Source organism: Girardinichthys multiradiatus, chromosome 2 (genome assembly GCF_021462225.1).
Source record: "Girardinichthys multiradiatus isolate DD_20200921_A chromosome 2, DD_fGirMul_XY1, whole genome shotgun sequence".
NCBI classification, from domain to species: Eukaryota; Metazoa; Chordata; class Actinopteri; order Cyprinodontiformes; family Goodeidae; genus Girardinichthys; species Girardinichthys multiradiatus.
In genome coordinates, this window is record NC_061795.1 from 16686655 (window position 1) to 16702159 (window position 15505).

The 15505-nt window shown below is 39.4% G+C and overlaps 1 protein-coding gene across 2 annotated transcripts in view; it reads left to right on the forward strand.

The window, feature by feature from the left end:
* The window catches only part of ppm1h (protein phosphatase, Mg2+/Mn2+ dependent, 1H), a 46490-nt gene that overhangs the window by 22890 nt on the left and 8095 nt on the right, over positions 1-15505 (forward strand). For both annotated transcript variants that reach the window (XM_047392466.1, XM_047392459.1), the window contains exons 6-8: positions 2670-2788; positions 10814-10877; positions 14451-14558. In XM_047392466.1, the coding sequence (XP_047248422.1) occupies positions 2670-2788; positions 10814-10877; positions 14451-14558 (291 nt within the window). The remainder of the gene's footprint in view (positions 1-2669; positions 2789-10813; positions 10878-14450; positions 14559-15505) is intronic.

The following is a 15505-nucleotide window of genomic DNA, read 5'->3' on the forward strand; positions in this document are numbered from 1 at the left end:
TGTTCCAGAGGTGCAAAAACTAATCAAAAAATAAGTTAAAATTTCCCAAAATAAGCGTATTTGCCCTTAATTTGAGCAGGAAAATAAGATGATCTGCCAATGGAATGAGTATTTTTCCCTTAAAATAAGATAATTAGTTGTTTTTTTTCCCCTTAAGGTACTTAGTTGTTTTTTCTTATTTTAAACATAAATCATCTTATTCCATTGGGGAATTGCTGCTCAAATCCAGGGAAAATACACTTATTTTAAGAAATTAAAATTGAAAGAAAGGAAATCCTAGAAAGCTGTTTAATATGGGATTTAAATGACATGTCTTGGTCAAAAATAACACCAAGGCTTTTTACTTTACTACCGGAGGTCATTCTAATGCCATCCACATTAATTGATTGACTAAGCTATTTATTTTTCAAAGATTCTGGTCCAAAGACAACAACTTCTTGTCTGAATTTAGAAGCAGAAAACTTAAAGTCATCCAGGTTTTTATGTCTTCAGGACATGTTTGTAGTCTATCTAACTGGTTAGGCTCATCAGGATTTATGGATGAGTAAGGCTGAGTATCATCAGCATAACAGTGAAATGTATCCAATGCTACCTGATAATTTGACCTATTGGAAGCTTATATATAGTAAAGAGAATTGGCCCACGTACTGAACCCTGTGGTACTCCACAATTAATTCAATTCAATTCAGTTTATTTATATAGCCCCAATTCACAACACAATTCGTCTCAAGGCACTTCACAAAAGTCAGGTACATACATTCCAATTAATCCTAACCATTGAACAGTGCAGTCAGATTCAGTTATTTATTCAAATTGGATAAAAAGTTTTTCTGTCTAAGGAAACCCAGCAGATTGCATCCAGTCAGTGATTTGCAGCATTCCCTCCTCCCAGATGAGCATCTAGAGACAGTGGACAGTCACTGGCATTGACTTTGCAGCAATCCCTCATACTGAGCATGCATGTAGCGACAGTGGAGAGGAAAAACTCCCTTTTAACAGGAAGAAACCTCCAGCAGAACCAGGCTCAGTGTGAACGGCCATCTGCCACGACCGACTGGGGGTTTGAGAGAACAGAGCAGAGACACAAAAAGAATACAGGAGCACTGATCCAGGAGTACTTTCTATGGGAAGGAAAAGTAAATGTTAGTGGATGTAGCTCCTTTAGTCGTTTCATCTAGAAAGAAAGAACAGATAAACTTTGAGCCAGTTTTCAAGGTTAGAGCCTGAAAGACAGTACATAGAGTTTGTTACAGTAAAAGCTCAGTCAGTAGCTATGCCTAGGAGAGAGAAAGGGTTAAACACTGAAAGACAGGGCTATGTGGATCATCTGTAGAAGGTGAGCATTAAGTTGTTGCAAGCAGAAGCTTGCACGATGCCCCTCTCCAGAAAGATGTCACAGGTAGACACAGAGTCAGGCCAGGTGTAGCTTCTAGGAAGAGAAAAGAGAGAGAACATAAAGTTAAAAGCTGAAATAACAGCAAATAATGCAGAATTGGAGAGTAGTGTGAGAATGTAGCAAAGAGGGTGAAAGTGGTCATTATGTCCTCCAACAGCCTAAGCCTATAGCAGCATAACTACAGAGATAACTCAGGATAACCTAAGCCACTCTTAACTATAAGTTTTATCAAAAAGAAAAGTTTTAAACTTAGCCTTAAAAGTAGACAGTTTGTCCATCTAGAGCCCACTGATGGTCATTGTTATACTAAAAACCACAATGATTGGGATACCTCTCACTGTCAGATTGACCATAACCATTGGAAAAGAGATGGGGTCATACAGGTAGCAGAAATGGAGGGTGTGTTTGCACCTCAACCATAACTGAGACGGTTTAGGCTAAACCTGACTCCCCCTTACTCCAACCAACAGGGAGGGAAGAAGACGGAGGTAAAAAATAAGGAAGATAGCTCAGATAACCTAAGCCACTCTAACTATAAGCTTTATCAAAAAGGAAAGTTTTAAGCCTGGAGTTTAAAGATGATTTATCATTTACATGAACAAAATGGAATCTGTCAGACAGATAAGATTTAAACCAGCCTAGCGCTGTTCCCCTGATCCCTACAGAATATTCCAGCCTTTCTAAGAGAATATTGTGATCGACTGTATCAAATGCAGCACTGACATCTAAGAGGACAAGTACAGACACAAGTCCATTATCTGAGGCCATAAGAATATCATTAGTGACTTTCAGCAGAGCTGTTTCAGTGCTATGATGAGCTCTGAAACCTGACTGAAACTCTTCAAACAGGTCATTGCTGTGTAAATGCTCACACATTTGATTAGCAACTATTTTCTCAAGAATTTTAGATAAGAATGGAAGATTGGATATAGGTCTGTAATTTTTCAAGTCATCTCGATCCAGCAAAGATGCCTGAAGTAAAGGTTTGATTACAGCTACCTTAAAAGCCTGTGGTACATATCCATTTACTAAAGATAGATTAATCATATCTAAAATGGGGCTGGTAATCAGAGGGAACACTTCCTTAAATAATTTGGTTGGGATTGGACCTTCAATGCTGCTTCACTTACTAAAGGCCTAGTAATCATGTCCAGGAGGATGCCAGTGATTTTATGTTTAATAGAGTCAATTTAATAAACCATGGAATTGTTTTTTTCCTATCCCTGGGTCAAGTCTTCTACTCTTTAAACCTTTTTTTCCTCTCATTCTTAAGGCGTACATGCAGCCGCAGTTATTGGGGAACGAGTTTACACATCTGGAGTTCCCGAGGAGAGTGCAGAGGAAGGAGGTGGGGAAGAGGATGCTTTACCGTGACTTCACCATGTCAGGCTGGTGGGTTTGCTTGAAGACTTGTCAATTATTGATTGTTTCTTAGAAATCCTGCCAGTTCCAGTTCATATGTAGAGCATCCTCCACACTTATTCACACTTTGATGAGGATGTGTAAAAAGCCTTAAAATAATTTTTCAGCGCATTAACACAACCTCACACAGAGAAACATAGAAAAAGCCTCTACTTAATTTGAGTCCAGTTATTCAGTTCGAGAAAAAAAATCTCACATGAAGAAATAAATGTTTTTTTATAAAATAAATCTAACTGAATTATTTTTCATTCGTTTTTTTTTTTCTAGAGTGAGTTCCTTGTCTAGGAACCTTAAAGTTAGTAATCCACAACTTCCTGTTTCATTAGGATATCAATTTGAAGCGAGACAGGGGCCAAGTTTTCTAAGCCGAAGGACAAGAAAACATTCCCTTCAAACAAGATATATGGGAAAGAAAAAGTAAATGTTCTCATTTAATCTTGCACACATCTACAGACAGAGCAATAATTAAAAAGCTTAAAACGACAGGGCTGGACATGGACCCACGTTTATCTCGCCACCTTACAGTCAGGTAGATGGTAAGGGAGGTGGAAAAATCCCAGTTAGAGAACTGCAGCCATAGTAGCATCCTGCGGTCACTAAGTTTACATAATAGATATTAGATGCTATCTATATGCCATCAGTTTTTTTGGGAGAAAAAGTTGCTTTGATAACTGTGTGAACTCTACTTAATGCAGTCAGAAAAAGCATATTAATATGACTAGAATCCTTTTCCAGGTCTGGATAAGAATAAACAAATGTTTGTATTTCCAGACTTCATTGTCTGTTACATTGTCTATAATGTTTTATCCATCCACACTTTCTTCCTTCATTTCTACTCCACGTCCTTCCATCCATCCTTTTCCATTTGTACTTCTTCCATCATTTCATTTCTTTCTTCCTCCTTCCTTTCTTCTTGTCTTTCTTCCCTCTTTGTCTTTCCTTTCTTTTTCTCCTTCCTGTATTGACTTATCTTTCTCCTTTTCCTCATTTCTTTCTTTTGTCATTCCTTTGTTCTTTTCTGTTTTTCTTTTGACCCTATTTGTCCTTATGTCCTTCCATACTTCCTTTACTTCATTCTCTTTGGTCGTCCTTGCTTATTTTAATCTTTTTTTTTCCTCTGTTCTTTCCATTTTGTATTCCTTCTTTTCTGTCTTCCTTTCTTACGTTGAAGTCCCATTCATTCTCACCTTCTCTACTTTTTTCTTTCTTTTTCTTTGCTTTTTTTGTTCCTTCATTCTTTCTGTCTTTTGTCATTCCTTCTTCTTGTCCTTACTTCGTTATTTCTTTAAATTGTTCTTTTCTTCTTTGATTATTTCTTTTTGCCCTTCCTTCTCTTCCAGCTTGATGTCAATAGAAATATCTGCAGCTCATTCATATTGAACGTTTACCTTTTAAAAACAAGGGCCTAAAACTGAACCAGGTTCTTTGCTCATTGGTCTCTGGAAAAGGCAGGAATTTGGATATTAGAATGTGTTGATCTGTCTGTTTAGAACTTTAACTAGAAAACATTTGCTTTGTCAGATAAACCAATGATTGAACTTTTTAGCAGCAAACACTCAAGGTGAGTCTTGTGCAAAACTAAGGATGAATGTGTGGATAAGCACCTCATGCACACTGGTAGGTACAGTGGAGGACTTGTGATGCTGGGGGCCTGTTTCTTTTCCAATTGTAATTATTGCAAAACAGTTTCTCCAAAATAAGACTTTTTTCTACATGGGAATGGTTTGGTAAAAGGCAACTACAGTAAAAATAGCCTCATATCTGTCACAGTGGTTTACATCTTACATAATATACAGGTCCTTCTCAAAATATTAGCATATTGTGATAAAGTTCATTATTTTCCATAATGTAATGATGAAAATTTAACATTCATATATTTTAGATTCATTGCACACTAACTGAAATATTTCAGGTCTTTTATTGTCTTAATACGGATGATTTTGGCATACAGCTCATGAAAACCCAAAATTCCTATCTCACAAAATTAGCATATTTCATCCGACCAATAAAAGAAAAGTGATTTTAATACAAAAAACGTCAACCTTCAAATAATCATGTACAGTTATGCACTCAATATTTGGTCGGGAATCCTTTTGCAGAAATGACTGCTTCAATGCGGCGTGGCATGGAGGCAATCAGCCTGTGGCACTGCTGAGGTCTTATGGAGGCCCAGGATGCTTCGATAGCGGCCTTTAGCTCATCCAGAGTGTTGGGTCTTGAGTCTCTCAACGTTCTCTTCACAATATCCCACAGATTCTCTATGGGGTTCAGGTCAGGAGAGTTGGCAGGCCAATTGAGCACAGTGATACCATGGTCAGTAAACCATTTACCAGTGGTTTTGGCACTGTGAGCAGGTGCCAGGTCATGCTGAAAAATGAAATCTTCATCTCCATAAAGCTTTTCAGCAGATGGAAGCATGAAGTGCTCCAAAATCTCCTGATAGCTAGCTGCATTGACCCTGTCCTTGATAAAACACAGTGGACCAACACCAGCAGCTGACATGGCACCCCAGACCATCACTGACTGTGGGTACTTGACACTGGACTTCTGGACTTCTGGCATTTTGGCATTTCCTTCTCCCCAGTCTTCCTCCAGACTCTGGCACCTTGATTTCCGAATGACATGCAGAATTTGCTTTCATCCGAAAAAAGTACTTTGGACCACTGAGCAACAGTCCAGTGCTGCTTCTCTGTAGCCCAGGTCTGGGGAATGCGGCACCTGTAGCCCATTTCCTGCACACGCCTGTGCACGGTGGCTCTGGATGTTTCTACTCCAGACTCAGTCCACTGCTTCCGCAGGTCCCCCAAGGTCTGGAATCAGCCCTTCTCCACAATCTTCCTCAGGGTCCGGTCACCTCTTCTCGTTGTGCAGCGTTTTCTGCCACACTTTTTCCTTCCCACAGACTTCCCACTGAGGTGCCTTGATACAGCACTCTGGGAACAGCCTATTCGTTCAGAAATTTCTTTCTGTGTCTTACCCTCTTGCTTGAGGGTGTCAATAGTGGCCTTCTGGACAGCAGTCAGGTCGGCAGTCTTACCCATGATTGGGGTTTTGAGTGATGAACCAGGCTGGGAGTTTTAAAGGCCTCAGGAATCTTTTGCAGGTGTTTAGAGTTAACTCATTGATTCAGATGATTAGGTTCATAGCTCGTTTAGAGACCCTTTTAATGATATGCTAATTTTGTGAGATAGGAATTTTGGGTTTTCATGAGCTGTATGCCAAAATCATCTGTATTAAGAGAATAAAAGACCTGAAATATTTCAGTTAGTGTGCAATGAATCTAAAATATATGAATGTTAAATTTTTATCATTACATTATGGAAAATAATGAACTTTATCACAATATGCTAATATTTTGAGAAGGACCTGTACTTTATATCCAAGGCCTTCTCCTCGAGGTGAAAAGACCAGGAAGAATCCCTTTAATCTGTGAAAGAGTTTGTGAAGAAAACAGAGACCTTCAGTAGATTTTCTAGAGTGATTAAGGAACAGATGTAGGAAGATGGAGTGAAGATACTGTCTGTAAAAAGTGAGAAACAAATGTGAGAATGCAAAGAAAAAGATGGGAGGGAGTGCAGTGTGCTCCTGCAGAGGGTTATGTAGTGGGTGAGAGACAGTACTACTCTAAGGACAGAAGAGTGTGACAAGATGATGGGAGACGAACAGTATTATTTCTGACACCTTCTCTTATCACTTTTGTTTGGTGGCTCCACTTGCTTCAAGACATTTAGGTCAGTGTTGTTGGGCCCAGAACTCTCTGCCTGTTTGCTGTCTCTGTAGTGCAGACTGCTTGTGATGTATTTTTAATCAGGTTCTTCCCATAACCCAGTTCTGCTGCAGCTTCACCCAGACTCAGCCTGGGTTTTAACTTTAAATACGGTAAGCTAGCGCGGCTGATTGCTTTGATGTGCAACTGGTTTCACTTTTTATGCCCTGTATGCTCAGTTATTTTTAATGACTCTGAACTCTTTTGTCTTTGTATGCATATTTAAATGGGCAGCATGTGAGTGTGGGTGCACGCTGCTGTCCTTGTATCCTCTAACACCTCCGTGGACTAGTCTCCACTTTAATGAAACCTCACTGACCTGCAGACCATCACTCTGCCCTTCTCCTCCTCACTTTCTATACCTCCCCTAAACCCAGGTAGTTGAACCAGAGAAAATCTTGTGTTGGAGACTTTAATGGTTGCTGTTAGCAGGGAAGCCAGGCAGTTTGTTTGCACTGAGTGATGGACGTTGAACAGTTGGCGGTATTCAGGGGGGATCTGGGCGTCAGGTGGAACAAAATGTAAAGAGGGTAAGTAGGTTGAATTAGTCTGTAAAGATAGATAGACAGGAAGCAGTAGGCAAAATAATAATAATAATAATAATAACATAAATATATATATATATATATATATATATATATATATATATATATATATATATATGAATGGGCAGGCCAGGAAAAAAAAAACTAAAATGTTCTTTATTAATCTTCTACTGTATTTATACATAGTCTGTATATAATAATCTCTTTTTTCTGCATATTCTTTCTCTGTCTCCATCATTTTGTCTCTCTTTATCACATCTTTTATCTGTTTCTTTCTCTTTCCATCTTTCAATCTTCATCTATTGTCTTTCTTTATCTATCTATCTATCTGTCTGTCTGTCTGTCTGTCTGTCTGTCTGTCTGTCTATTTAGCTGCATTTCAAGGACAGGGCATGAAACACTTGGACTATTTTGTGTACCTATTCCGTCGCCATATGTACCAGGCGTAGGAGAGTTAGCCTTGCTGCTACTCGCAGGAGAGGAAGTCCTGCCATCAAAACGAAATTTGGTGCTTTTAAAAACTGCACATATCCTTACCTGTAGCAGCATGTTTTTCTGTGCGCTATCTGTCCACTGTCGGGAGCGTGTGTCCACCTGCGTGCGAGTGAATGTAACTCAGCATGTCAGCGTCGTTGACACAGAGTGTTTTTTTTCCAGCTTTTGTCAAGTTCGGCCATAGAAAGTAGATTAGTGACGACGTAGGGTCAGAAATCGCTCACGATGTGATCTAATAAAACGAGTGACATCAACTGTGAAAACGTAGTATTACTACTTTATTAACAGAGCGGGCCGCCCCCCTTGGATAATGGTGGGGAAACACTGGCCTCGGTCAAACTGAGCAAAAATAGAATGTACAACAAATAATTACTGCATGAAAATCATTTTATTTAATCGGTTTAACTTGAACATTTAGTTCTTAGGCATTTTCTTCTGTCCAAAAACAATTTAAACATAAGGATAACTGTTGGCGTGAAAGTGAATAAATAATCTAAATAAATACAAAATCAGCTTAAATAATAAACCTGCTTTTGTTATAAATAAACTGGAGCTATTCTGAATAAGTTTCAATAAACAGACATTTAAACCTAAAAAATCAGCAACAGAACACTTGACAAAAATAATGTTCGGGCTCATTATTTCAGTTTACTTTGTTGTGATCATTTAACTGAGCTTTAATGAGACACCTGAGTTTGCTTGTCCTGTAGTTGTTTTGTTTTTTGTTCTTTTGGTTGATAAAAGCTTGGTGTATTTTGCACCTGGGTCTAACAAAGCATCACACATCTGAGAATTATCCTTACTAACTGATTATATTTGTCTTGGAAGTAAAATATTAAATGTTTCCATGTACCCCTGCAATGTGCTCACATACCACTAGGGGTGGGAATCACTGCTACAGGACTGCTTGCTGCAAGAATTTTGTGACTCTGGGACTGATCTCTCTAGTAATATTATATACTGAATACACATAATAATGTGAAGACGTTTAACAAGTGTGTGAAGTAATTATAATAGAGCACAAACATTGCTTGTGTTCTTCACTTTAATAGTTCCTCTCTCTCGCTGGCCTAAAGTCACCCACTAAGGAGATGGTCAGACATCCTTCTGCCGCCATGTTTCAGCATCCCTGTATTCCTCTCCCTTTCCCCACCCATCCCACCACTGCGTTAGTCACGTACTGCCATGAATCAGACTTCCAAACAGCCGTTGAGTCTGAAAACGCTCAGTGTTGTGGTCATACACCACACCCCCTGAGTAACTTGTACTGCTGGTTTTGTACTCAGAGAAGAAAGAAAATGGCTTTCTTCTCATTCTGTCAGGTTTATCTAATAGGACCTGTGTGTCAAACAGGACACCTTCCTCAAAACTGACTCAAGGGAAGCAAGTGTCTCCTTGTTGTAGGAGTTTGTATCAAAGTGACACTTTGTGAAGGTGAAAAACGAGTCCTTTTAAATTTCTTGTCATTAAGTTTCAGTTTTAGTCTTTTTTTTTCACACTATAAACATTTAACTTTGCACTCCTCATTTCTCAGAGCAGTCTCAGTCTGCAGTTCTAGTCTGCTTTTGTGGGTTGTGTTTGCTGTGATAGCCTGTGCCCTGCACAGTTACAAAACTGCTGAGTACAGCATTTTTAGCGATCGCCTGAGGTGGAAACATATGGTCTCTCTGAGTGAAACCAGCAGTAATGTGAAAACCATCCTGGTCTTGTGCTTCAGAGCAGATAAAATGCATTCGGCATGGGGAAAGAGGGCAGGCTATGGCACAGTATATTTGACAAGAAATTACTCGGCAATTATAAATCTTTTTTATGATTTTGTCATGTTAAAAATTCTACTTGATCCAGGTTTAAACTCAAGATTATTATTAAATGCATCTGTAGGGAGGTGTGAATGCAGTGCTTTGCACTGGCAGTCCCGCCTAATTTTACTGTTATTTGGTCTCTTATTTCTGGTGTAAAATTGCACATCTGCTCCTCTGATCTTTAAATGTTGACTGGTGGCAAAAAAAAGGATTGGCGATTACAAACAATAGCACAAAATTGGCCTTGCAGTAATTTTCTGCAAAAAAAATGTTGGCTGAGTTTTGGAACTGCAGTTTTCACAACTTTTGGCTTCCTCCTGCTGTTCTGTGTTGTCCGAGTCTGATAATAATAAATTATTTATGAAGTGAGCAAGTTGCTCAGGGAAAATGTGGAAATGAATGTCAATTCTGCTGCACCCAGGTACAGATGTACTCAAAGACAACTGCTTAGAGAAACCCAGACACCCTCTTTACTTCTGGAGACCAGTGCAACCACTGCTGGGGTTGAATTTAAGCTAATTCAAGCATATTATGCTTTTACCTGACTTTAGCATAGCAGATGATGTTGGTTATTGACAGCAAACACACTGACATAAGCCAACATGCTAATGTTAGCATTTGATCTCATTTTAACTTTAGTGTTTCATGACTTGCTAGCATTAGGCAATATGTTGCTATTGGTGTGTTAGCTAAAATTAGTATTTTAGTTAATCATAGCTAATTATAACATTCAAGCTGCTGTTAACAAGGTTAGATGGAGGACACAAATGTTACTGTAGGCCAGTGTTAGCTTACAGTAACATTTGCATGTTAGTTAATATTTGTATTTTGGCTAATTTTAGCAAGAGATATGTTGTTATTAGCTTGTGTTGCTAATTATGTTTATGTTATTTGTGCATTTGGCATATGATTGTTATCCAAAGTGATTTACAAATTAGATTGTAACAATGCAGTTAAGGAAGACCACTCTCTAAAATCGGACGTTAGGTCATTCCCAGTCTCAAGCTCTGATTTCCGAAACAACCCGAATGCAGCATTGTGTAACATAGCTAACCTATTAGAGTTAGCCAACATACTTATCAGAGGTTTTGTACATTGTTAGAATAAGCAGATGGAGTGAGTTAATGCTAGCTAGTTGGTGTTACCTCACAATCCGGCGTTGGCATGTTAGCTAACATTATCATTTATTATAAGGAAGAAAAGATGGTTATGCAGCTACAGTTTATTTCCACCAAATCCTCCTTCCAGCCGTATTCTTCCCCACTGTGTTGTTCACCTTGGCAGAGGCAGGGCCTACATCCGGAATCAATGCATCTTCAGCTTATAAGCACAATGCCTGCCATAAACCAAAAGATACCCATTAACATGTCATATTTCCCTTGCTCAGGGCGTATAAAACCATAGAGGACGATGACCTGAAGTTTCCTCTGATCTACGGCGAGGGGAAGAAGGTAAGGGTTGCTTGGCAGCCACTCACTGACAGAGTTACTACTGCGGCCATGAAAGCCTCGTCTGTAATCAAACCTCTCAAAGCACCATAAGTCAGCCCCCTCCTGCCACTGGGGCAGCAGGACTTATTTTGTGGGCTTGTTTTTCAACAGGAATCGCCATACGACAGGACAGTGTTTATTTACCTGGAGAAAATGTAGCTCTGCAAGAACCAGAGTTGAATTAAAGGACTCCCATCTGTGCTATCTGTTACAGAGAAGAACAAATTAAATTTGAGAAATGTTACTCTCAGCCAGTGGCGTGCACAGACATTTTGAGCAGGTGCTCAAGGGGGAAAAAAGGGCACCTTGTGCGGCACATGGAGCTGTCGGTTGCCTTTGTAGTGTGAAATTTATTACAGGCACAGCATGAACATAATTTATATGTAATACTAAGCGCCCACAAAACAAACTATCCTGTGGGATGTAGGGAAATGACCACCCAGGAAAAAAAAAACTCAAAACAAGAATGCATTTGACAAAATTCTTAAGATTAATAAGGCAACAAAATTATCATAGACTGATTTAAAGTTAGATTACTAATTCACAACCTGAACTTCCTGAGTCAAATTTGAAACTTACATTATACTTCTTTTTTTTTTCTTTTTACACACTGAGCACAACGTGTTTGTCTTGACTATATCATTCTGTACTTTTATCACAAAATGTCTTCTGCACCAAATAACCTTATGTTGTAGCAAAGCAGGTTACACTGCCAAATTTACCAGGTAGGTCACACTAAATGAGTTATCTTCAGTAACAAGTGACTATTCTACAGTGTAAATCAACTATACCCATAAAATGAGTTATAAAATCTTTATAGTCAAAATGAAACCAACAGCAGAGAACATGATCATAAGAAGAATCATCTATACTTCTGCATGTGTGATATATGACAGAAATTATTTTTAGAGAATAAAAATTAATGAGATTACAAGTCCTGAGAACTGATAAGATGTCTGCTATTTAGAAAATAAAATATTCTGATTACATCATCATTTTTACACACACAGAAGTAGAAACATTTTTACACACACAGAAGTAGAAAATACAACTTAGCCTACATACCCCCCATTTACTGAACTTTATTAAAGGTATTTTAGTAGTGTATGAATTGTAATGTTAACCAGCTCATTTGGCCGTATTTGCAATAAAAAAAAAAAACATGAGTCAAACAGAAGTCATCATGGACCATAATAGCAAATGTAATACCGACCTCTATGAGATAGATTTGAATTGATTTTTTTCTTCTAATTTAATCTAAGAGTTAAATCGTAGACATTCTCCTGGCGCCTGGAGGCGGCCATAGAAGACATAGCATACCTATGCCATTCATAGGCGTGTTCTGTTTAGATAAAATGGTGGCAGGTGAAGTTTTAACTTTTTCATCTGAAGTTTAGGAAGCAAGTATATTCGTTTTGTTTGTTTCCTGGATGGTTATCCGGCCTATCGGCAGGGCTCTATCTGACGGCGGAGGGGAGGAGAGAAGAGGTAAGCTGGACCAGCGCAGGTCCAACTCTGCTCTGCACGCAGCTCGTCTCCGCTGAGAGACACACGAGGCGGGACACGTATGTGTGTTGGCGAAGGGGGGGGGGGGGATTTCAAAACGTGGAGCACTGGTATTATAGGCCTTTAAATTCAGAAAATTTACCTTGGGCCGCGCACTATACACTGTAAAAAAAAAAAAAAAAGAAAAAAGATTTCAGGAGGGCACTTTTTTTGTCCGTAGGATAAAAGGACAGGTGCTATAGCACCACCTAGCGTCTATCTGTGCACGTCCCTGCTCTCAGCTACTCATGTGCCTTCCATGTGCCTCTATGCATACCTCTTGAGCTTTTATTCATTTTAACGTTTCGTCAAATCCCAACCTTCAATAATGTTTTTAGGGATTTTAAATGATAGACCAACACTGATTAGCACACAATTTTAAAGTTTGAGGACATTTATTTTAACAAATAAAAATCTGAAATCTTGTATTCAGCCCTGCTGTGTTGATTATTTGAAAAAAAACCTGCTTTCACTGCAGTTGCAGCTGTTAGTCTTTCAGGTATGTCTGTAAGGCAATGTTAGTTTTACACCGCATCCAGGTAAAAGAGAAAATTTCATGGCTTTTTTGTGCATATGTGTTTCACTCTCTATACTTTGATACACCTAAATAAAATCCAGTACAACCACTTCCTAATGGGCCTAATTAGTTAATGGAGTCTGCCTGTGTGTAATTTCATCTTGGTATAAATGGAGCTGTTTTGTGAAGGCCTGAGAGATTTGTTAGGGAACATTAGTCAACAAACCTAAGCACACAGCCAGGGGTGTGATGGAATAGTTTAAGTGAAAGCATAATCATGTTACATGGGCCCAGTCAAAGTCCTGATCTAAGTTCAGTTGAGAAACTTTTAGGTTTGTGGTTGTAATATGACAAAAAGTTGGCAAAGAGATTAGAAGCAAAGGTCATGTGATCAGCACATTGTTCATTCATCGTAAATTTTCTCTTCCAGTTGTGATGTTATGAATACAGTGCAGCTTTATATTCATGATGCATTGAAAAGGTGAAAGACAGACATGACAGATGTGAATATGTTCCCAGCGTGGCCTTCTTATGTTTGACTGTTCCTGGGAGCAGATGTCGCCCTGCAGCGCCCTCGGCCTGCAACCGCATCCAGGTTTTCCACCCCTTGACAGCTCCCCCGTGCCCACGTCCTTGTCCTCCCCCCTTTGAAGTGGAACGTGGAGATGGATGGCCAGATAGAGTGAGGGGAGCTTTGTGTGAGGGAGAGAAACGCCAGAGCACTTCAAAGTCCCGGCGTGCTGCCTGCTGGGCCCCAGCGCTCGGCAAATAATCCCAGGATGTTTCCCCCTTCTCCGCTAGAAGAGTTTAGCCGCTGCTTTGAAAGGCTGCAACGTGTGCTGCATACTGATCCGAGCTCTTTGCAACCAGGCGTCGCTTACCCTCGGGTGCCCTTTCCCTGTACAGTATAGTCAATTAACTACACACCCCCAGTGGTGTGCATGCCACCTTTTTTTATAGGGAGGTGTTTGCAGACCATAGGATTCCAGTTTGATGCAGCTCACACTTGAGTTTGATTAAACTTAAGGCAAAGAAATGCAGAAAAAAGTAGACTTTTTGTATAGAATTTTTTATATAATTGATATTCTCGTAAGATTTATTTAATTGATCATGTTTTAAATGGTACATTCATAAGTAATAAATGAAGAATCATAACTTGTTTCCTAACTGTGTGGTCTGCCGGCTTCTCATGTTCTTTGGCTGAGAGAAATGCCATCATAATCCCAGATCTCTGTAATTTATCCTGTCCAACAAAAACTGGGGCCAAAGCTTTGAAAATCGGAGCCAAGTTATATAATAATTTCCCGGAAGGCTGTACCTTCTCCCTTGTGTCTTTCTGCACAGTAGAGATGGATGTCAGATATTTATTTCAAAAATGGGCCACAAAACGAGGAGATTCAGGAAAGTCTGAGTTCTGAAACAGCACTGAGTTTGATGTGGATCTGCTGAACGGACATCTGATCTTTTTGCAGGCTCGAGTGTTGGCCACCATCGGGGTAACGAGAGGTTTTGGGGACCACAGTCTAAGAGTGCACGATTCCAACATTTACATCAAGCCCTTCCTGTCCTGCTGCCCAGAGGTATGCCTTGGATGATTAGTTTCACATCACAAAGCTGTCTAATGTTACAAGATGCATTGCAGGTTCTTGCAGGTTTGTGTTTTAGCGACGTATCAACTTTAGTCAGTAAGTTTGCCTGTATACTTACGAACACTCAGTTTGCAACTGAGGTGTTTCAATAGTACTTTGACTTTGTATTATTAAAAAAAGACTAAAGTCTGCTGACTGCCTTATCTCTGAGGCAACCCAGCAATTAAAAATTATGACATTCCCACTGCTGTGCTTTGAAGGTGGTGTAAAGTTAGTCTTCGGAAGTCTCTTTTCTATGTCAAACATTAGAAAGTGTGTGAAAAAAGTTTCCGCCCACTCAGATTTAATCTGTTTGCTTTTTGCTTTTGCTTTTTTTGTCACACTTAAATGTTTCAGATCATCAACCAAATTTTATTATCAAATAAGAGATGTAGTTTTAAATTACAAAAATAATTTTTTGAGGAAAAAAGCTATCCAAACCAACCTGTTCAAGGTGAAAAAGTAATTGCACTCTAGACCTTATAACTGGTTCTGCCTCCCTTTTAGCAATACCTGCAATCAAATATTTGTCAGAGCTGGCAGTCTTTTACTCGCTGTGGAGGATCTGTGGTTTAAATTAAGCCACACCAGAGGGTCTTTTTTCTTTTGGCTTTTCACTATTTTCTGCATCTTCCTCTCTCACACCCACTTCCTTTAAGTCTGTCACTCCATCCATAAATCCCCTCTTTGGTCTTCCTCTAGGCCTCCTGCCTGGCAGCTCCAGCTTCAGCATCCTTCTACCAATGGACTCACTCTCTCGTTTCTGACTTTATCTCCAGCACACCTAACATGAGCTGTCCCTCTGATGTACTCATTCCCAAAGAGAACCTCAGCATCTTCATCTCTGTTACCTCCAGCTCTGCCTCCTGTCTCTTCCTCAGTGCCACAGTCTCTAAACC